This window comes from Nannobrachium achirus, assembly GCF_963921795.1.
Source record: "Nannobrachium achirus genome assembly, chromosome: 7".
NCBI lineage: Eukaryota > Metazoa > Chordata > Actinopteri > Myctophiformes > Myctophidae > Nannobrachium > Nannobrachium achirus.
The window spans coordinates 56368610-56390720 of record NC_137816.1 but is presented as its reverse complement, the minus strand read 5'-3'; the positions used below and the strand labels follow the sequence as shown (position 1 = coordinate 56390720).

At 42.0% G+C, this 22111-nt stretch overlaps 1 protein-coding gene across 1 annotated transcript in view; it reads left to right on the top strand.

Annotated features, from left to right (window-relative positions):
- The first annotated feature begins 246 nt into the window (after window positions 1–246).
- The window catches only part of pepd (peptidase D), a 36295-nt gene continuing 14430 nt past the window's right edge, over window positions 247–22111 (top strand). Inside the window, exons 1-6 of the mRNA XM_080729272.1 lie at window positions 247–278; window positions 3982–4168; window positions 6592–6719; window positions 12219–12282; window positions 21580–21627; window positions 21829–21890. Of these exons, the coding sequence (XP_080585398.1) occupies window positions 259–278; window positions 3982–4168; window positions 6592–6719; window positions 12219–12282; window positions 21580–21627; window positions 21829–21890 (509 nt within the window). The 5' untranslated portion in view covers window positions 247–258. The remainder of the gene's footprint in view (window positions 279–3981; window positions 4169–6591; window positions 6720–12218; window positions 12283–21579; window positions 21628–21828; window positions 21891–22111) is intronic.

Sequence of the window (22111 nt, the reverse complement as noted above, 5' to 3'; positions counted from 1 at the left end):
ACTAGTAGAGTAATGGTTCCCAATGTATGCCTGCCCTGCATGCCATTATGCATTGAGATTTTTACCATTCATTAAAAAAAAGAAAAGAGGAAAAAAGGGAGGAGAGAGAGAGAGAGAGAGAGAGAGAGAGAGAGAGAGAGAGAGAGAGAGAGAGAGAGAGAGAGGATGCAGTCAGCTGATCTGCTTCCTCAAAGCCGTGTCACGTGACCGCTGGCAGCCTATCACGTGACAGCTGTGCAGTGCCAGTGGACGCAAAGCATGATGGCAGCAGCAGCACAGTAAGTTCAGCTCTGTCTGATCAACATTATTATTATACAAAACTGTCTATTTATATTATTTCTTTGTGTAAGGCATTTTATAGCCTTTAAAAACATGTGCTTTCTCAAAATATCGCGGTAATTTGCCGTCATTTTACAGCATATACGTTCCATTGAATGATGTTTTTTTTTTAAGTCTCTCAAGAGTTGCTCGCTCAAAGTTCACTATACAACACAGTAACTTGTACAATGTTATGATTATATTATCTATGTCAGACACAGTGGTGTAGTGTAAAGTAATAACTCAGTACATTTACTCAAGTACTGTAATACAGTACGATTTTGAGCTACTTTTACATTACTGGAGTATTTCCAATTTGCTGTACTTTCACTTCTACTCCACTACATCTGAGAGGCAACTTTAGTTGCTAGTTACTGTAGATAGATCATCATTACAAAACCTACTTTAACCACTTACGCCCTGTTTAAACTTTGAGCTTGTAGATCTGCTATTTTAAAAATATTTTTATTGATTGTATAATATTTAAGTACATTTTAATGCCAATACTTGATTACCAGACTTTTACTTAAGAGTATTTCTGCATTGCAGTATTGATACTTTTACTTAGGCCCAAGTAAACAAAAAAAGTGTACTTTTTCCACCACTGGTCAGACAATCATAAAATATATAGATTACCCTCCCTTTCTTTTGAGGGGTTTTGGGGCATTGTGTATGCTCTTTGTGATGGCTATAGTAGCCCACTGATGAATACCTTCCAGATTAATAGATATTGAGATTAGGATAAAAGCAGAAACGAATAGCAGAATAGCAGTTCTGCTACAGGTATTCTGTGTTACTGTATATCAGTGGTTCTCAACCAGTGGTCTGGGGACCACCAGTGGTCCTTGAGGGGGTTCCAGGTGGTCCCCAGATAAATGATGGAGATTGGCAACCAGATGGACCCTTATAATAGATCTTTAACTCTTGAGAGCGTAAAATTAAACCAAATGGACCTGTAATGGTTTAATTTCATTTTACACTCTCAAAGAGTTAAATTATTAACATCTGCATTACTTCATTTACAGAAGTCTACACAATTAGGCCTACATAATGTAGAAGCATTGTTATTTTGATCAATGTTTGCCTGCCTCAATACAGCATGGAATTCAAATTCGTATCCAACAACTGTAGTAAAATATTCAAAGTCTCAGAGGCTAAATCTCTTCAAATGGTGGTCCGTGGCTCAAATGCAGAATAAATAATGGACCTTGATGTGAAAACGGTTTAAACCACAGTGTTTAATGTGTATATTTACTGCTTTGTCAGCTGCTTCTGTGAAGCTGACAGTGGCAGGCAGCAGTGAAGAGCGGTGTCGGTTATGGTTTATATTAACCTTTGGTCCGTTCTGAAGTTGGATGAGATTTATCTGTTATTATCTAATCGGACTGGAGACACAGAGCAAAGATCACGTTTTATTATGAATTATCTCATTCTTAAGGAGCGCTTAAGGAGACACCAAGTTATAAGGCTGAGTAGGGTCCGCCGGGGGGGTTGGGTTGGTTGATTAGTCACGCCATGGAGACTTGAGTTCAATCATATTTTTTTGTATTCGTTGCTTTCCTGCATTTGGGTTAGAATCACTGGGGGGTACATTTAGGGTCAAGGGTCAAGTAAATTTACCTCCATTGATTCTCACCCAATGCATTTGGGTCCCCATCCAGGCCCTTGTATTTGGGTCCCCATTCATAATCAATGGGGGTACATTTACTATAATCAATTGTTTCTCTTAGGAATGCAACAAACACAAAAACATATTATTGAACTCAAGTCTCCATGGCGTGAATAATCAATAGAAAAAAGTCATTTACTCGAATGGCTACTGCAATGTAGAAACAGTCTGTTACAAGTAAAAGTCCGGAATTCAAAATTATTAAAAATGTACTTAAAAGTACCAAAAGTAAAACGTAGCCTACTCATTATGCAGAATGTCCACGTTTTAATTTAACCTGATGGATCAACCATGCAAGGACCCAACCAGCACATTGGGAGAAGCTAGGGGTTCAGAGTCCTGCTCAAGGACACTTCGACACTAACTCTGGAACCTTCCGGTTCCCAAGCAGCCGCTCTACCCTACCTCCTGAGTCACTGCCGGAAGCCTAGTAACCTTGCATTGCACTTTCACTTCCTTTCCAGCACAGACTCTACTGGGGGCTAGATGGACACGAACATGATTGTTCCCTTCTGCTAAAAAAATATATGTGTGTGTGTGTGTGTGTGTGTGTGTGTGTGTGTGTGTGTGTGTATATGTATATATATATATTATATATATATATATATATATATATTTATTTTTTAAGAGCTTTTCTGCCTTGTATTTATAGGTATAGTGGAGATAGACAGGAAACGGGGAGAGACAGAGAGAGTGGGCAGAGACATGCAGTAAAGATAATTCTGAGACTCAAACCCGTGCTTTACTGTTTGGACCGCCAGGTCAGCGGCCTCAATTAAACCAGGAAGTGTTTACCTTCCATTATAACTGGCAAAGCTTAAGCATATGTCATTTTAGGTTTTTGTTGGCTATTAAAACATGGCAGATCTAGCTCACAGCTTGTCCCTTTGTGCCGTGCTGCAATCTTCTAGATCTGCTATTTTTGATCATTTTTGTTCAAAGTGTAAAATCTTCTCTTCTGGGGGTCCCTGGCAAAAATAGTGGAGGTCTGCACTCAGCCAAATACTTGTCATTTGTGGCCTTTTAGGGAGTCCAAAACACATTTAAGAATTACTGATTTAGGCATTTGTAGAGTTCGCTTCAGTTCTTGGGGTGAAATGTTTCCATAGTTTTTGGCCTCTGGGAACACTACCTCAGTGTTTGTGCAGAAACAGTTAAAAGAAGACTTCCGCACAAGCAGGAACGTAGGCCACAAAGCAGTACTGTAGGAGAGATGAATTGGTAAAGGTTATACCCGCACAGTCACACTGCCACTTGCACGTTCAAGGGACATTTTTATTAAAGAGCAACAACGTTGTGTAGACTTTTCCCAGGCTTCCTGAAGAAGGGCTACACGACCGAGACCTTGTGTAGAAACAGGAACTGGGTTTGGCTCCTCCCCTTTCTTAGTCCCTTCTTCCTCCAGGGTGCTTCTGTGTTTTATTCCCACTCAAAACAACACTACATGTTTTTTAGGGCAGTGGTTCTCAACCTGTGGGTCGGGACCCACATTTTTGGAGGGTACCCAGATGACAGTGATGTGACAATTTAAGGACATTTAAAAGCGTTTTAATACCGTTAAAGAGAAAAATACCATTACTGCATCAAAAGTAATCAACATAATACACTATAAAACTGGTAAAACGTTGGCCAAAATGTTCTAATAATATTGGAAAGAAGCAACAAAGAAAAAGAAAATAGCCCATGTACAAGCTCTTTATGCCTTGCAATGCCAGGTGAGCTTGTAGATCTGCTCGTTTCCCACTATTTATCTGTGGAACCCCAGTCCCCAGTTCAAATGTGATTATTTTGTGGGGTCCCCAGACTCCCCACTGGGAGTATTGGCTACTATATGTTGACAGTATGTGTGTTCAATTTATGACTGACTAGTCTACCTCGTTTCAGTATTTAGCTAAAATTGCACTGAGGCTTTTATGCCCACTGTTTTGTCATTAGAGAAGCCCCAACCTAAATAACGCTCCTCACCCATCCATCCATCTCCCTCCTCTCCACAGACCAGTCTTCTGGCTTGGGAAGGACACCCTCCGGGTGTCTGCGGCCCTGTTTGCAGAGAACCGCCGGCGACTGGTTGAGGGGCTGAGGGCCAAAGAGGGCCTCCTCCAGCCCAGGTCTGTGGTGCTGCTGCAAGGAGGGGAGCAGCAGCAGAGGTACTGCACCGACACCGACCAGGTCTTCAGACAGGTAAGGTCTCCCCCAGAAAACACTGATAGAATCTGCAGCCTTCATCATCACACAAGGCTTTTTCAGACTTCTTAATATATTTTTCAACATAATTATTTAAGCCTGAGGAATGTCTCACGACTGAAATGTTGCTCTAATCAATTATTTTTAAAATAAAATAAACCCGATATATTATTTTGTTATCGGTTCGATACCAATATTTGCTATCGAACTGATAGGCCAACATCGTCCGATACCGATATGATGAATTAATTGTCCGTTAATCGGATGTTATGATATCCCAGAACGATCTGTATTTTTTTCCCTTTTTCATTTGTTGTTTTGTTTACATCTCTCCTTCATAATGGCGGAGAGATTTGTCTCTGTGGAGCTGACGTAAAAAGGCGAGTAGCTGCCGTGCCCTAGATTTTTTATTTTTTTTGCCTCTATGACTGGTGACGGAAGAAAAGCACTAATCCGGAATTCTGGGTTGTCAGTTCAAAGTGTGGGCTATGGCCTCCACGGGTGCCACTGCCAGGGGTGCCCCATCCAGTACAACCTCAAAAGCTCTATTAACTGCCCTTTGATTAGTATGCGATAAGGTCTTGCTGCGCGGTCATTATGGCTTATATGGACACGACGGGCTAATAATTATCAGCCCGAAGTGTCCATATAAGCACTTATTACCCGGCTAATACATAAAATTAATAATTTGACTCAAAACTAAAATCAAAACAAAGTATTTCCTTGTTTACAGACGGCTGAAAGTGCGTCCCCCCGAGCGCAACACGGTCACCTTGGAAAACAAGGAAGTGCTGATCAAATAGAATCCATTTTCTGTTACTGCGTCGTCTATTTCTCGCCTCAAAGGTTTTTTAAACATTCTTCAGAGCAACGTTTGGTTGTAAATGACGCTGTGTGTTTATTTACATGGCTGCCATGTTGGATACGGCACTAAATCCACGCAGTGCAGCCTGAATACAGCAGCTGCTCTGAGCCTTTGATTAGGCAGCGGTGAATTATAGAGCGGAGCGGTCATTATACGCCTATAATTCACCGCTGATTTCAGCGCTCGACCAATCAGAATCAAGCATCCAAACAAGCCGGGTAATAATGAGTAATAGTCTACATATTTACACTTGGTTGCATGCTGCTAATAGCCGACCTACAAGCTCATCGCTGTGATGCGAGATTGTAGACCTGCTATTTTCAGAGCACCCAAGTGCAATCAAACATAAAATAACGTCTACTGCAGGGGTTTTCCTCGTTTTCAGGCCAGGGACCACCAAACTGATGGAGAGATGGAGCAGGGACCCCCTACCTTGTAGGGTGGGGGTGGGCTACAACATATATTGTATATTTATGTATAAAATTGTGTTTCATGTCTATAAACATACCATGTTATTGTGCATTCTACACTATGCTATTAACTCATTGAATGCCCTTTTCAAGATGGCCGCCAAGTACCAGGATGCCACGTTCCTAAATTTCTAGTGCACGGATCAATTTTTAGTGCACGGATCGTGCACGCCCATGCACCATATATGCACCATATGTGTAGTACTTTTTAACAGCTTTCAAACAAAAAAATCCGCTTGGAAATCCGTTCAGGCATTCATGAGATAGAAGCCTTCAAAGTCAGACAAAACAAACACTGCCACCTTCCTAAATTTCTAGTGCACGGATCAATTTTTAGTGCACGGATCGTGCACGCCCATGCCTAGATCATGCACCATATGTGTAGTACTTTTTAACAGCTTTCAAACAAAAAAATCCGCTTGGAAATCCGTTCAGGCATTCATGAGATACAAGCCTTCAAAGTCAGACAAAACAGCCATTTTTGACATTTTGAAAGATGTGTTTGTTATGGGGCTAAACATGCAATTTCGCAATTGCGATCATGCCTAATACATTTGAGGCATTTTTAGAAATTTTTTTATAAAAAAATTTTTTGAAAAAAAAAATAAATATATATATATATTTTTTTTTTTTTCAAAATGGCTTCCAACTCGGGAAACTCGGGCTGTGGCAGCCTGGGAGTACTGTAATAACTCGTGAAACTCGTGCCTTGGCAGTCAATGAGTTAAAATAATAGATTAATACCATATTAACTGAGAACCAATGTCAAAATAATCATGTATACAAGCTATTAAAAAATATATATATATATATTTAAAGACAAATTTGGGGACCCCCTGCAGTATCCCAGCAGACCCCCTTTTTAAGACCCCTGGTCTACTGGATCTCTTCTCCACTAGTCCTTCCCTAACATTTTAGTCTATTTTTTTGAAGTTGTTGACAAAATTGTCTGCATATTTAGTCTTAGTTTTAGTCATCATAGCTTAGTTTTTATTTAGTTTTGGTCAGTTAAAAAAAAAAGGTAGTGGACAAAGATTTTTCCGTCATAGCTTTAGTGGTGTTAACACTGCTTCTTGGTGCTTTAGGAGTCATTCTTCCACTGGGCTTTTGGAGTGACTGAAGCAGACTGCTACGGAGCCATTGATGTGGCCACCGGGAGATCCATCCTGTTTGTCCCTAAGCTGCCAGACAGCTACGGCACATGGATGGGAGAGTGAGTTACACTGATCTCTACAGAGCTTTACAAGAGGCTGGGCACCAGATTGAGTTTGCCAGTATGATTTAGGTCAATGGTATTCAACCAATTTTCATGTCAAGGTCCATTATTTCATTTTGCCATTTGAGCGAATTTTGCCACGGATTGGGATGGGACGATACGCGGTATTATCGTTTATCGCGATAAAAAACACTCACGAACGATAATCGTATCGTGGAGATTTAATTTATCGTCCTCCGTCATGCACTGGGATTAATTCACCTTTATTTGCCGAACTGCATACCCGGTACCACTTAAACCATTTATTAGTAAAACATACTTATAATATACGTACTTGAGTCTTTTTTTTTTACTCTATTAAATGTCTTTGCGAAAAAAATAGCCGATTTACAAGCTCACAACGCGTCGCGACGCGAGCTTGTATGCTATTTTTTGGCAAATGTTCCGCCCCAGGATAATGGACTTTGATTATCGTGATAATATCGTAAATCACGATTTCTTTTGTCACAATAATCGTGATATGAAATTTTCATATCGTCCCATCCCTAGCCACGGACCACCATTTGATTAGCTTAAGCCTCTCAGACCCAAAACGTAGAAAACGTTGTTATCGTTGGATAAGAGTTTATCCACAAGTCCATGCTGTATTGATGTGGTACCATAGGAGAGATAACAGGAACACGTTGATCAAAAGAAATGTACACTTCTTCTACATTCTACGTTCTGTGTAGACTAAAATACGTAATGCAGATGTTTAACACTCTCAAGAGTTAAAGATCTACTGTATAAGGGTCCATTTGGTTACCAACTCTCTATCATTTAGCTGGGACCACCTGGAGCCCCCTCAGGGACCACTGGTGGTCCCCAGACCACTGGTTGAAAACCACTGATATTGTCTAGTGAACAAAAGTTATGCAGAATGTTTTATTCGGATTTCAAAATACATTATTTTCATATAGATTATTTTTCAACGTTGTAAAAGGAAGATAATTCACAAAGGAAATTGTCTCCTTTTTATCTCTGTTTTATAATTCATTCATGGTTAAATTGAATAAAAGTAGTATAAGGAAATTGTGACAGTACTATGGACAGACATATTGAATAACATCATTTTTTGATCTATATAATTATAATTTAAACACTTTTATGTTGCCTTGCTCTTGTTCATTAAAAGGCATGACCAATTAAGTGTTTCTTGAACAGCAACTTGGGGCCCAGAAATAATGTTTGATGTTCTGCCACAGTCACTGTTTGAATTAGTGAATATTGTGCCATGTAATATATTGCTTCCTGAATTAATAGTGAAAACAAACTGTAAAGTACTGTGCGTGTGCATACGTACAGGACTAAATAATTGGTTGTATATTTCATACCATGCCTTCCTTGACTTTCATCTTGGGCATTTGAATTTAACATGGATAGAGTGACTACTGTAAATGCCTGAAAATGGTTCTTATTACTAACACTGACGCACGCCACACGGGGTGTGTGTGGAATGGAAAACAAATCATGCCTGAAGCATTAAAAGCAGCTTCCCTAGCGCCTACGGGATTATGCTAAAATAACACGGGAATTATCACTTTTAGATGAACTTGGTAAAAAAAAATTGCAAGGATGTTGATACAAATTTGCATTTTGTGAGGAAAGTAGCCGTCCAATTCTTTATGACTACTTGAGAGCGGTCTTTAGTTTAGAAGATAAGAAACATATTACTCTATAAAATTTGTCATTCAGCGGTTATAAATGTCAGCTGTTTCATGTTGCAGAGGACTCTTTTCTTGTTTCATTTTCTCTTTCAGTTCTGCAACTGTCTCATGACTACAGAATCATATTTGTATGACCAGATCGGCAGATCCAGCCTTATATGTTGTCAGTAAAGCTGGCCATACACTACACGATAATCGGGCCCGACTGAATCGGGTAGAATTAAACACTACAGGATCATTTTTTCAGATTATCTGGCCAGAGAATCTAAACGGGCTCACACTAGCCGTTTTGAACAGTCGGGCGCACCGCACGCTACAGGATTCTATTCCGATTGAGTCGGGCCCAAACACAGCAATAATAAATAAATAATTTATATAATGAATACAAAACGTCACTGTTCCGAGAGCTTCGCCTTGCAACACGCGCGCAGACGCACATACAAACAAACACATTATGCTATCCACTCACAAACACACCATTGCCTCACGCAACGAACAAAAAAAAAAAGCTTCAAATGATACTATGACTATGAGTTCACTTTGACGCGTTTCATGTTCATCCATGGATCAACTCTGATCGACTTTCCCCCTCTCTCTCCACTGCTAAAGTCAAGTGCTGCGCGCTTTCTGCTGGTGCTTCTCATGGTGTCTGATTTATGATTAGTCGTATGACTGTGTTGCGCAGAGAACATCAGATCTCCAAGATCAAACTGCGTCCCTCCGCGCCACATTGTAGGGTTTGTAGATCAGGCAGTGGGCGTGTAGGCCTACTTGCACTCGTGCGCTGTTCCCACTCCAGTCTGCGCCTGACGGACTGGTAGTGACTATTTCTGCTGATATAAAACAAACTCGCGACCATTGAGTTTTAATTCCCATCGCAAGCAATCATGATACAACCTGGGAGGATGGATGTGGATCATTATTTGAAATAATAAGCAGTGTATTTATGTGTATTGCTTTTTTTTTGGGGGGGGACTAGTTTTCAGTCCCAAATATACTGTAGGCTAATGCTTTAAAAAGGACAGGCCTATTAGGCCTATATCCATTATGTTTCTTTCATGTCCGCTCCAGGTTTATCATTGTCAGTTTTGATAAAGTCGTTTTATTTTATAATAGTTAAGGTAACGTGCGCGCATATTTTCTAAACCTGCTGTCTGTTAAAATACGAAACGCCTGGCTATGCGGGGCGCGCTGTGCCCGGAGTAGCCAGGAGTTGTTAACCCAGCTGGTAGATCAAACAACGAGTTGATGATGGCCCATTAATTAAACTACACGCTGTACCTATGGCCAATTGGAACTTGAAAGGAGTAGAGATTACATAACTGCACCGTGCACGGACCATCAGAGAAAGTGACTGACGTGGGGTGAGCTGCTGTTGTAGGCTGCTTCCACCACGGACGGTTCAAGTTCAAGACAGGTTCAAGTTCAAGACAGGCACGTGTCTGCTTTTACTTTAGTGGCCATGGCCTATATGCTTTCAATCATGATTTCCCCTGTCTTTTAACAAATTATCGCGGTGTGGGCGGATGGATCAATCAAATATAGACTAATCATTAAAAAAAGATCCGAGGGCACGGAGATCCAAATCCAATGTCCCAGAGAGAGAGAGAGAGAGAGAGAGAGAGAGAGAGAGAGAGAAAGAGGACGGTTCTGTCTGGTCCATTTGAAGAACTCTCTCTCTCTTTGAGGTGGAAACATGGAGAATGCACAGGTTTATCATACATTTGAGAGTGAGAACCATAAGTTTAATGTAACTTAATTGGAGTTGGAGGAGGAGAGCAGAGCTGGAAAGTTATTAGCGAGTCCAGACTTGCACTAATTGGTTTGGCCTAGTTTTACGTCTTTGTTGATTGATTGTGTGTGTGTGTGTGTGTGTGTGTGTGTGTGTGTGTGTGTGTGTGTGTGTGTGTGTGTGTGTGTGTGTGTGTGTGTGTGTGTGTGTGTGTGTGTGTGTGTGTGTGTGTGTGTGTGTGTGTGTGTGTGTGTGTGTGTGTGTGTGTGTGTGTGTGTGTGTGTGTGTGTGTGTGTGTGCGCGCGTGCGTGCGCGTAGAGAGAGAAAAAGAGATAGCTCTGTCACTCAGATGCTCAGAGACTTGCGTCTATCAGCGGCTGCTGTACCTATTTTCAATCAGTCCCCTGCTGCTATTCCAGACCAGTACTGATCCAGGAAAATATCAAACATGTTTGAAAAGAGTCGGGCAACCCCCGATCGTCCTCCGAGCCACTCGGCTGGGCTCCGAGTGGATCTGTGAGACCTCACGCTAGACGACGTTCATGCCCGATTGTCGGGCCCGTTTCAGTCGGTGGCAGCCCGATTGTCGGGAGGGTAATTAAATAGCCCGATTATCGGCTAGTGTGCGGCCAGCTTAAGACGTGCACACATATTGGTGTGTAATAGGGGTGTAACTATACATTTGAACAACGATACGATACGTATCACGATACATGGTTGACGATACGATACATGAACGATATTGGTTCATTCATGGTGATACGATACGATTCGATTCAATGATTTAAAATCGATATTGTAACTATTTAGCAAAGACATTAAATCTGTGTGAAACGTGTCAATAGAGCAGGTTTTTTAAGGTCAAACTATTATTATGGATATAAATAAGTAAACACTGTGATTATTTAGCAAATATACTGTATGGAAATTATATTACAACACACATGGACAAACCCACACCTAGACACAGAGATTACACACATTTATCAATAGACCAAGAGAGCTATATTTCTTAAAATTGCTAAATACAAGGCACAAATACTTAGTTTCCATACAATCGATTATTTGCATTGCAAAATGATTCAATACAGATTTTTGCATTGTAAAACGATACGATACGATTTACAGAGCCAACCGGTACGATATTTGCTTTTGCATATCGATATTGTAGATCATTGCAAATTAAAAACAATTGTTCGATTCAGTTACTATATCGTTACACCCCTAGTGTGTAATGGCAAAGTTCATGACCTTAGAGGTGTTACACAGCGTCTGCTGTAAGTGCACTTCTAATATGCTTGATTTGTTTTTTAACCACTTGTCTTAAATCTCCAATACTTAGTTAACTTGATCATTGGCTCTGTACTCTTCTTTCACTCTACACCAAACTTCTTCACCGAAAATAGACAATCTATAATATATAAGCTCATAGATGTTAACTTTTGGCGAATGTTCCCCCCACAATAGGGATGCTAGGGTTTGTTTTAATAATAATAATAATAATAATAATAAAGTCCATATCATACACAGAATATTTTGGTCCATTACTCTGAGAACCCCGCTGTACAAATACACGCATGCTATTACCGTCGCCCAAGAATAGGGTCCGTTTGTTTAAAAGGTTTAGTTATACTGCGCCCCTGTCTTTCGTATCATTTAATTCAGTATTTTTGAGCGGTGGTCACACAGTCTTGTAAGAGTGACTTTGTCCGTATGTTACTACTACAATGTTACTTATCATGAGCTGCAATACCGCTGGTGACCAAGTAGCGCTGGTGACCAAGTAGCCCTGTTGAGTCGCACGCACGCACGCACGCACGCACGCACGCACGCACGCACGCACGCACACACACACACACACACACACACACACACACACACAGACACACAGACACACACACACACACACACACACACACACACACACACACACACACACACACACACACAGACACACACAGACACACACACACACACATTCACACAAGCCACCCTGAAATTAACTGCTCACATCCACCACTCACTTCAAACCTGGTTTGATTTTTATTATGTTGACAGGATCCATCCCAGAGAGCACTTCAAGCAGAAATATGCAGTGGATGAAGTGCAGTACACATGTGACGTAAGTCTGTGTGTGTGTGTGTGTGTGGTGTGTGTGTGTGTGTGTGTGTGTGTGTGTGTGTGTGTGTGTGTGTGTGTGTGTGTGTGTGTGTGTGTGTGTGTGTGTGTGTGTGTGTGTGTGTGTGTGTTTTTGCACAGTGATGAAAGAAGTACTCACATTCTGTACTAAAGTAAAAGTATCAATACCACAATGTAGATCATCATTATCCATTGTCTTCATTATAGGAAGTGTAATAATAGTCTACTACTTGATATGAGTGCATAACAAGTCAGCTATGATGCTGGGGTTGGGGGGGGGGGGTTATTGGGCTGAGTTAAATCACAGGGTCAAATTTGACCCGCTTACACCAAAAGTGTCAGCTGGTTTCTAACACAATGCAAGGCAATTAGATGGAAACGTGTTTTCTGCCACATCCACATCTGCCTCGACTGGCGTTTTGTACACTATTGTGTAACTAGAAATACTGTTCCTACGAAACAGTGTGGGCTCGCATGGAACACCATATATGTAAGTAAGTAAGTGAGTAAGTTTTATTTATATAGCACCTTTCCAAACAATGTTACAAAGTGCTTTACAGTGGATAAAAACAATAACAGCAAGTAAAACAAGTTCAACCTACAACACAACAGTATAAAAGCAAACAAGAAAAGAAAAGAGAAAGTGCAAAAAATAAAAACAGTGACCCTAGCAATAAGGCCAGTAAAACTTCAAGATATAAAATGTAATTGAAACAGATGTGTTTTCAATAAACGTTTAAAACTGTCGACTGACACAGCATTTTTTAACACCAAGGGTAGGGCGTTCCACAACGTAGGCGCTACCACTGCAAACGCCCGGTCTCCCTTTGTCTTAAGGTTCGTCCCGGGGACCTTCAGAAGGCCCTTGTTTGAGGATCTGAGAGATCTTGAGTTAGGTTTAGGGGGCAGTAAGTCCATGATGTACAGCGGGGCCAGCCCATGCAACGCTTTAAAAGTAATTAAAAGTATTTTAAAATCTATTCTGGCTTTGATGGGTAGCCAGTGGAGTGATTTTAAAACCGGGGTGATGTGTGCTCTACGGTTGGTGTTGGTGAGGATTCTGGCTGCAGTGTTTTGTACTAATTGAAGTCTGGATAGTGATGAACAGCTCAGGGTGGTGTAGAGTCCGTTGCAGTAATCAAGACGGGAGGATACGAAGGCATGAATAATTGTTTCCAAATCTTGAGGAGATATAATTGACTTTATTTTTGCAATATTACGTAGGTGATAAAAGCAGGACTGGGTGACCTTTTTAATGTGAAACTCAAAATTCAAGTTTGTGTCAAAAAAGACTCCTAAATTTCTTGCTGTCTGTTTGACATTTGATGCCAATGGGCCAAGGGACAGCCGAATTTCATTTGCGCTAATCTCAGGGCCTATGATGAGAATTTCTGTTTTGTCTGCGTTGAGCTGTAGGAAATTGTGTGCCATCCAGTTTTTAATGCCGGTTAAACAGTCATGCATGACTGTGAGTTTGCTGAGGTTGTTTTTCTTAAAGGAAAGATACAGCTGTGTATCGTCAGCATAACAATGATATGACATGCCTTTGAAGCTGTTAATAAGGGTGCCGAGGGGGAGCATATAGAGGGAAAAAAGGACAGGACCAAGTATGGAGCCCTGGGGGACCCCACAGGTCAAGGGAGCTGAGGAGGAAGTGTAGTCGCTGACGGCAACAGCAACACTTCTCCCTGATAAATATGATGAGAACCATTCTAAGGCCGAGCCTGTTATGCCCACGCACCGTTGGAGCCTATCGAGAAGGATGGAATGATCGATTGTGTCGAACGCTGCACTTAAATCTAGCAGCAACAGCACTGAGCATTCTCCAACATCAGCCCTCATAAGGATGTCGCTGGAGACTCGGAGAAGTGCGGTTTCAGTGCTGTGCTTCTGGCGGAACCCAGACTGAAACTTGTCAAAAGTGTTATTATTATTCAGAAAATTTAAGAGCTGGTTACAAACAACCTTTTCTAAAACTTTGGAAATGAAGGGGAGTTTAGATATTGGTCTGTAATTACTGTGAACTGATGGGTCAAGGCTAGGTTTTTTTAAGAGTGGTTGAATAATTGCATGTTTAAAGTGATTGGGTACACAGCCAGAGGATAGGGAGCTATTGATGATTGACAAAATGTAGGGACTCAAACAGTTAAAAACATCTTTCAAAAGTGCAGTGGGTATGATGTCGACAGGGCTAGAAGACGGGTGCATATGAGACAGAATTTGTGAAAGATCAAGCAAGGTGATTGTATTAAACTGACATAATGTGGAAGCTGGGGGTGAGAGGTCAACTATGGTGGTACTACTAGGTGGGGTTATCATGGACCTTATGTTATCAACTTTGTTGATAAAGAATGATAGAAATTGTTCACAGTCAGCGTTGGAGAAGACAGGAACTACAGTGGGAGCCGGGTTAACCAGAGAGTTGATAACCGCAAAAAGCGCTCTTGGCTTATTTACGTTAGAGGTAATTACATTTGAAAAATATGCAGTTCTTGCCTCCTCAATTTTGTGGTTAAATGCAGACAAAAGTTCCTTCATATGAGTGAAGTGAATTAAGTCCTTGCACTTTTTCCATTTCCGCTCTATTTTCCTGCATTGTCTTTTTAGACTACGGATGTCATCATTCATCCAAGGGGATGAAGTGACAGCATCCGCCCGTTTATTTTTTATTCTGATGGGGGCAACTAAATCTAGTGCAGACAGGCATAGGTTATTAAAGTGACCTACGAGGTCATTGGTGTTGGTCAGAACTGTCACCTCCTTACTAAGGTCAGAAAAAGCAGATGAAAACTTATCCGCAGAGGAGCTGTTGAGAAAGCGAGAACGGACTGAGCGATTGCTGGGTTGCAACTCTGCAATAAAATCTATATTAAAGCAAATGTATTTGTGGTCAGACATAAAAAACTCACCCACACATAGATTATTTATGTCCAATCCCATTGTAAAAACTAAGTCCAGCGTGTGACCCTGGTCATGTGTCGGCCCAGACACATGCTGAGTCAAATTTAACGAATTAGTAATGCTAATGAAATCATTTGCTAGAGTGTCAAGAGGATTATCAATATGAAAATTGAAATCGCCGGTCAGTACCAGGTGGTCAACCTTCATAACAACCGAGGATAAAAAATCTAAGAATTCAAGTAAAAACTCACTTTTGGAGCCTGCTGGAGGGCGATAACAGAGTAGAATGAAAAGAGAAGTTGCAGATCCGATCCTGAGAAGGAGTGCCTCAAAAGTATTAAAGGTATCTATTTGCACCGAACGGCACACAAACTGCTTTGAGAAAATAGTGGCTAAGCCACCTCCACGGGATGACCTAGGGGCATTTATAATGTTGCAGCCAGCGGGGCAGAGCTTGTTAACAGTAACATTGTCATTGTCTTTTAGCCAAGTCTCTGTTATGAACAAGAAATCAAGATCATGTGTTTTAACAAAGTCCCTTAAAATAAAAGGCTTGTTACAAGCAGACCTGGCATTTAATAGGGCCATTTTAAATGGAACTGGTTTCAAGGGAGGGGCTATAGGAAGGCGGGGAATGCAAGTGAGGTTAGATGGAATGGCTGTACGGGGGGTGAAGCAGTTGGTGACAGAGTGTCTGGTCCTGATGAGAACAGGGATGGTCAGTGGGCTGGTGGGGGGTATGGAAAATGCATGACCCAAAGGGATATGTTCAGGAATATTACTGTGTGGATCTAGTATGGTGGGATCATGCTTGGGTGCATGTCACTTAAAACTAAAATCAAAGAATTCAATGATGCGAGTGATTAATAAAGTGGTGCCTTTTAAGTTAAGGTGCAGGCCATCTTTTTTGTACAAGTGATTACATGTCCAGAAACTGTCGAAGTTGCTAATAAAACCTAATTTATTGGACAGACAAAAGGTTTTTTGCCAGTCGTGCAAACTCAAAAGCCTACTAAAGTGTTCTGGACTTTTGGAAGGCGCTGGGATGGGACCAGAAAATACACACTTTTTGCCCAGGCTCTGAACAGTGGTGGCGAGTGATGCAAGATTATACCTAAGCTTAACGGATTGTCTGTTTAACACGTCATTTGTGCCAACATGAAAAAGCAGTGTATGTACAGAGGGATGATGATCTAGGATGACAGGAACCAATTCAATCATAGTATGGACTTTTCCACCCGGGAGACAGTAGGTAATGGCACCAGGGACCAGAACGGCTCTAATTAGAGAATCTCCAAAAATGATAATCTCTGGAGATTTATCCTTAGAGCATCCATTAAACTTAATGAGCTTGGAAAACAGAGGATTAATCATAGAACTATTTGCCACTGAGGCATTGTTGGCAGCGGGGTCAGTTGCTATTTCTGGGGATTCGACTAGGTTATCTTTGCTGGTAGCGTCCATTGAATCAGTGCTAATATTACTATATATAGTAACGTCACAGTTCGTAGCAGCCGAGTCCAGCATGTCGATTGGGGAACCCCCATTCACGATACTGTCAGCGGACACAGACACTAGTGGCTCGTCTGGAGTTTCCTTGCAGCTGGTGACGTCACTAGAGATCGTGACGTCACAATTGGCAACAGCTGTGTCCAGCGTTACGATGGACAGTGTAGTGGGGACACGCTTCAGCCGTTGGGAGAGAGGAGGCGAGGGGGTCTGTCGGCGAGAGCGTTTGCGTTGGATTACTGGGGACGATGGAGGACAGGAGCGCTTCCTATTAGAGTTGGAGTGGACCTGTGGCTGGTGGTCAGATCGCGGACGAGGGTCTCCTAGCAACCTGGTTGCTACACACGCTACCGTAGCAGAGGCTAGCGTCCCATTAGCTGCAGCTAGCTTGTTAGCTGCAGCTAGCTTGCTGCTAATGCTAGTGCTAGCTGCTGGCCCATGTAAACAAGCCTGTGGAGTTAGCACCCCATTAGCCAAGGCTAGCTTACTGATAGTCTTTGGCTCCGGGGTGGCTTGTGGATCACGAGAACGAGAGCGGGCCAGTGGGGAAAAGAAGTTGGCCAGTGGGATAGGGTTAATGGAGTTATCGGGAGAGAACCAGGGGAGAGAGCGCTTCCTCCCATTCCTAACGACCGATGTCCAGGTACGGTCCGGAGTGGAGCTTGAACAGCCAGGTCCATTTGGATCCAGTTGATCCAGCCTGGATTGTACCAGCGTCTTCCTCATGAGGACATCTTTGAGCAGTCCCTCGATGGTGTGGAGCTCAGCCCTTAAGTTGTCCAGCTCGGATTCCTCTGGGGTAAGTGGAGACATCTGCATACCAGGAACTTCCATGGTCGTGTTGTCTTCGACACCAACACACACAGTGTAACTCCTGTCCTTTCTTCCTCCTCCACAACAAGTGTTTTTATGTGTGTGATTGTGTATTAATCCCAACGCCCTTCTCTCTAACGCACTCCACTCCACGGCTCTGTCGTGATGTTCCTCCGAGAGATGTTTTAGGTTCCGTTTTCTGCTCGAGAAAATGTCCAAAAACTATTATAAAACACACCACGTATATCCTTGTTATATCCGCCACACAAAGTCCTCTCTCACACACACACACATACATAGCAGTGAGAGAGAGGCACAAAGATCTACCCTTTGGCTGCTCCTCATTGGCTCATGGGCCCTGCCTTTGTGTCGGTCATTTTTTTAGGAGAATAACCTTGGTCTATAAGGTTTTGGTTTAACATACTCATATAAAAAACTGGTCTCGATTCCATGTGTTGTTGTTATTTATGTCAGATCGCACTTGTTGGTGGTGATGTCACCAAGAACGCTGCTCCTGATTGGCTAAGGGCCCTGCCTTTGTACTGTCGGTCATTTTTTTAGGAGAATAAACTTGACCTATAAAGATTTGGTATATAACTTGCCTTTCAGCAAGCCCACAATTAATATGAAAAAATCAAGTTATTGGTATATGGATGGACATGCTGTTGTTCTTGTAGATAATGTTTGCATAACATTCAATGACATCATACTATCACAGTGTAACTTTCCTTTAATATGAAAACATCATTCAGCTACTTTCACTGTGACAGAAATATCTTATATTTGTTTCCCGGAGGATTACTGTAGTCCATGACACTGTTTGACGGTGGTACTAGCTTGTGAAATGTTAAGCTGGACAGCGCATCTGAGGGGACAACCAAAGATGGCCCATGCTGCTGTCGCGGTAGAACATAAGGTTTACTGCTTTGGCGTGGACAGTGAAGTTCTCATCTTCAACACAGTGTCTTTACTCTGGATGAAGTTGCCCCCAGCGACTGGAAGAGGAGAAGGTCCCCCTGATGTTCTCCCCAACCTTGGCTTTGGCCACACAGCTGTACTTAAAGAAGATTGCATTTACATCTGGGGAGGACGTTCTTACTGCAACCTGCTCTATGGATTTGATGTTGACTCCCACAGATGGTTCAAGCCTGAGGTTTCTGGAACTGTTCCAGTGGCGAGGTACTACCACTCAGCCTGTGTTTTGGGAAAGGTAATGTATATCTATGGAGGAATCACCCAGCTATCTGGACGCACTAATGACATCCACAAGTTGGACACCACCACAATGGTCTGGTCTTTAATTAACACCATAGGCGCTGCTTCATCAAGTCACTCTGCCACCATCATCGGGACAAAGATGTTTGTATTTGGGGGCTGTAGGGGCATGGGGCTCACGGCCATGGGCTACTTAACCAACACCATCCAAGTGTTTGACACAGAGACCAACTGCTGGCTGAACACACCTTCTGCACAGCCTCTTCCGGGAAAACGCTACGTTCATTCAGCCTTTGCCTACAATGGAGAGCTGTACATATTCAGTGGCCACCACTGCGACTGCAATCTGTGGAAATTCAATACAGAGACCTTCACCTGGAAGAAGGTTGAACTCAAGGGAAACGGCACTTATCAAAACAATACGAATTTCTGTTGCATGGTGGGAGATCGTATCATCTTCTTTAAAAGACGATGCGAAATAGACAACCAACTGTCTGATGAACTGTACATCTTGGATTTACGTCCAACACTGAAGACACTATGCAAGCTAGCAGTCATTCAGGACGGTGTGGAACAGTCAGAACTCCCACACAACATTAGGTGGGAACTGGCAGCCATGACTAAAAACCACTAGAAAGGTTCACAAAATGTGTCATTCCATAGTTGGTAAATGTTTCCGTTTTAAAAATCCTTTGAAAATAACAGATCTACTAGCTCACAACGCATCACAAAGTGACACGTTGTGAGCTTATAGATCGCCTATTTTCAAATTGCCAAAGCATACATATACATGGGTCTGAAGTGGTTTCGTAATAATAATCAAACTATACAAAGTAACTAGTACGTTTGCAAATTGGAAGTATTCTAGTAAAGTAAAAATACCTCAAAATGTATTGTACTTAACTCATGGAATGCCTTTTTTCAAAGGGCCCAGTGTGCCAATGACGTCTTTAGATCAAAGGGAACAAAAAAGTTAATTTTTTTTCCTTTTTTTCTTTTTCTTTTATTGAAAAGATGTCAAAATGACCTGAGATCAGAGAGATGTTTTTCTCTGTTTGTGTGTTGGCTCCCTCGTGTGGCTGAGAAATTGTGTGTTCATTCTAGTGGATGAGGATGCAGAGCAGATTGATTCAGCTCTATCTCTGGAACCATTTGTCCGATTGACAAAAATCTTTTTGCCACTGAATCACAACGACGGTGTCTGTTTCTGTGATCAATCAGTGGGCTCCCCCCCAAAAAAATATTTTTTCATGAAACAGTAAATAAAAACATACAAAATCTTGGCACCTGGACCTTGGAGCCATTTTTGCCCGTGGCATCCTGTTAAGTACATTACTAAGTAAATGTGCTTACTTACTTTCCACCACTGTGTGTGAGTGCTCATCCTCATGTGTCCGCCCGCTGACCTTTCCCTCGCGCAGTGACTGTCTGAACTCTGACGTTAACTTATTGAGCTGTGAAGTTGGAGGGGGCGCAGTGCCTCCGTAGGCTGTTCTAAAGGTGAAAGCTTTCATTCTTTTATTTGAAGCCGCGGGCGAGCATGTCTAAGCAGGGCTGGAGGATGGTATGACGACTAGTGATGGGACGATATGATTTTTTAATATTTATTTATTTTTATTTATTTTTTGAGACATTATCACGATAATCACAATATCCCCAACATCCATTATCCCAGGCAGAACATTTGCCAAAAAACATTTGGTAGAGAGTGAAAAAAAAAGTACATTATTTACAGATCCATTTTAGCAATTATAGAAGTGGTACCGGATATGCTATGCAGCTCGGCAAATAAAAAGTGAATTGATCCCAGTGCATGACTGAGGACGATTTCACGATAAATTAAATGTCCAAGATAAGATTATCGTGAGTGTTTTTATCACGATAAATGATAATATCTTTTATCGTCCCATCCCTAATGACGACCCAGTCGAGTGGGTGCCGTGACCTTGTAATTTGTAATGGGCTCTCAGACACTGAAAAGAAATTGGGCCCCTTCCTTACTTCCTTCACAGTGGTTCTCAAACTCTTCTTTTTATTTCAATGACCTCATAACTCTGAGTTACACACCTGTAAGGGGCCATGAGGCTACCTGGACCACACATTGTCCACCCACTTCTGGATTAGTGTTACTAGGAGTGTTGACAGTGAGCCAACATGCACAATATCAGCACCTTGACTCTGACCAGAATGGAGCAGAGCCGGGGGACACGGTGGCGCAGTTGTTAGCGTTGTCGCCTCACAGCTAGAAGGTCCTGGGTTTGATTCCCTCTGTGGGCGCTGGGGGCGTGTTATCTCCTCCGCGTCATCAGTGCCCATGCCCTAGATGGGGTTGGCAAAAGGGCCTTTCTGTGTGGAGTTTGCATGTTCTCCCCGGTGTGTCCTAGGGGTAGGGTCACCAAAAGAACATGCAGTAATCCTGGTCTCTGCCTCCCCCTGGCCAACCGGGGCTCCTGATGGAGGGGAAAGGAACTGGTTAGAATAACGTGTTTCTTTCCGTGCGCTACGTCCACACGGGGAAACTCCCCCCTGTCAGTTGAAAAGAAGCGGCTTGGACTCCTCATTCATAGAACGAAGCGTGAGGTCAGTCCGTTGCTCTCCCCAGGTTGGCAGAGGGAGTGTAGCGCCCAGGATTACATTAGACAATTGACACTGGGTGAATTTCTTTTTTTTTTTTATAAATATTTAGGAAAATGAATAAGAATGGAGCCTCAAATGGTATTTGAAGTGAACAAAGTAGCTACTATAATACATGTTCAATCTTCCAGACAATCGAAAGATGCGGTGCCAGGTGTGCTTTGTGTTATTAACCCTCTCGTGCCCTCTCACTGCTATATTCCTACAGATCGTTGACGTCCTGTCCAACCTGACGCCTTCAGTCCTCCTCACTCTGGTACGTACTTTATACGCCTCTTGAGACTTTTTAAATGTTACAAGCTCGAAAGCTGTGAGCTTAGTCGACTAAAATCTAATGATATTTAGTTGAACTAATACTAAACCTTTTCAGATTAGACTAAAGCTAAATTACATTTTATTCAAAAGACTAGGACTAGGACTGAATCTAAATTTGCTGTTTTATCTTCCTTTTGTCCAGCGGGGGCAGAACACTGACAGTGGAAGTATCTGCCGGGAAGCGTCCTTTGAAGGAATCAGCGGGTATGTTTTTTTTGGCCGTTCGCCCAAATCAACTCCACTAAATCTTGGATCCAAATATTGTACTTTTACTCCACTACATTTATTTAAAAACTTAGGTTTTAATGTTAACGTTTTAACATTACGCCTGATAGACGCCCTGGGCGAACGGATTGGTATTCGTTTATTTGGCATGGGTTATTATTATCGACTGAGGTATAATAATAATAATACTAATGATAATC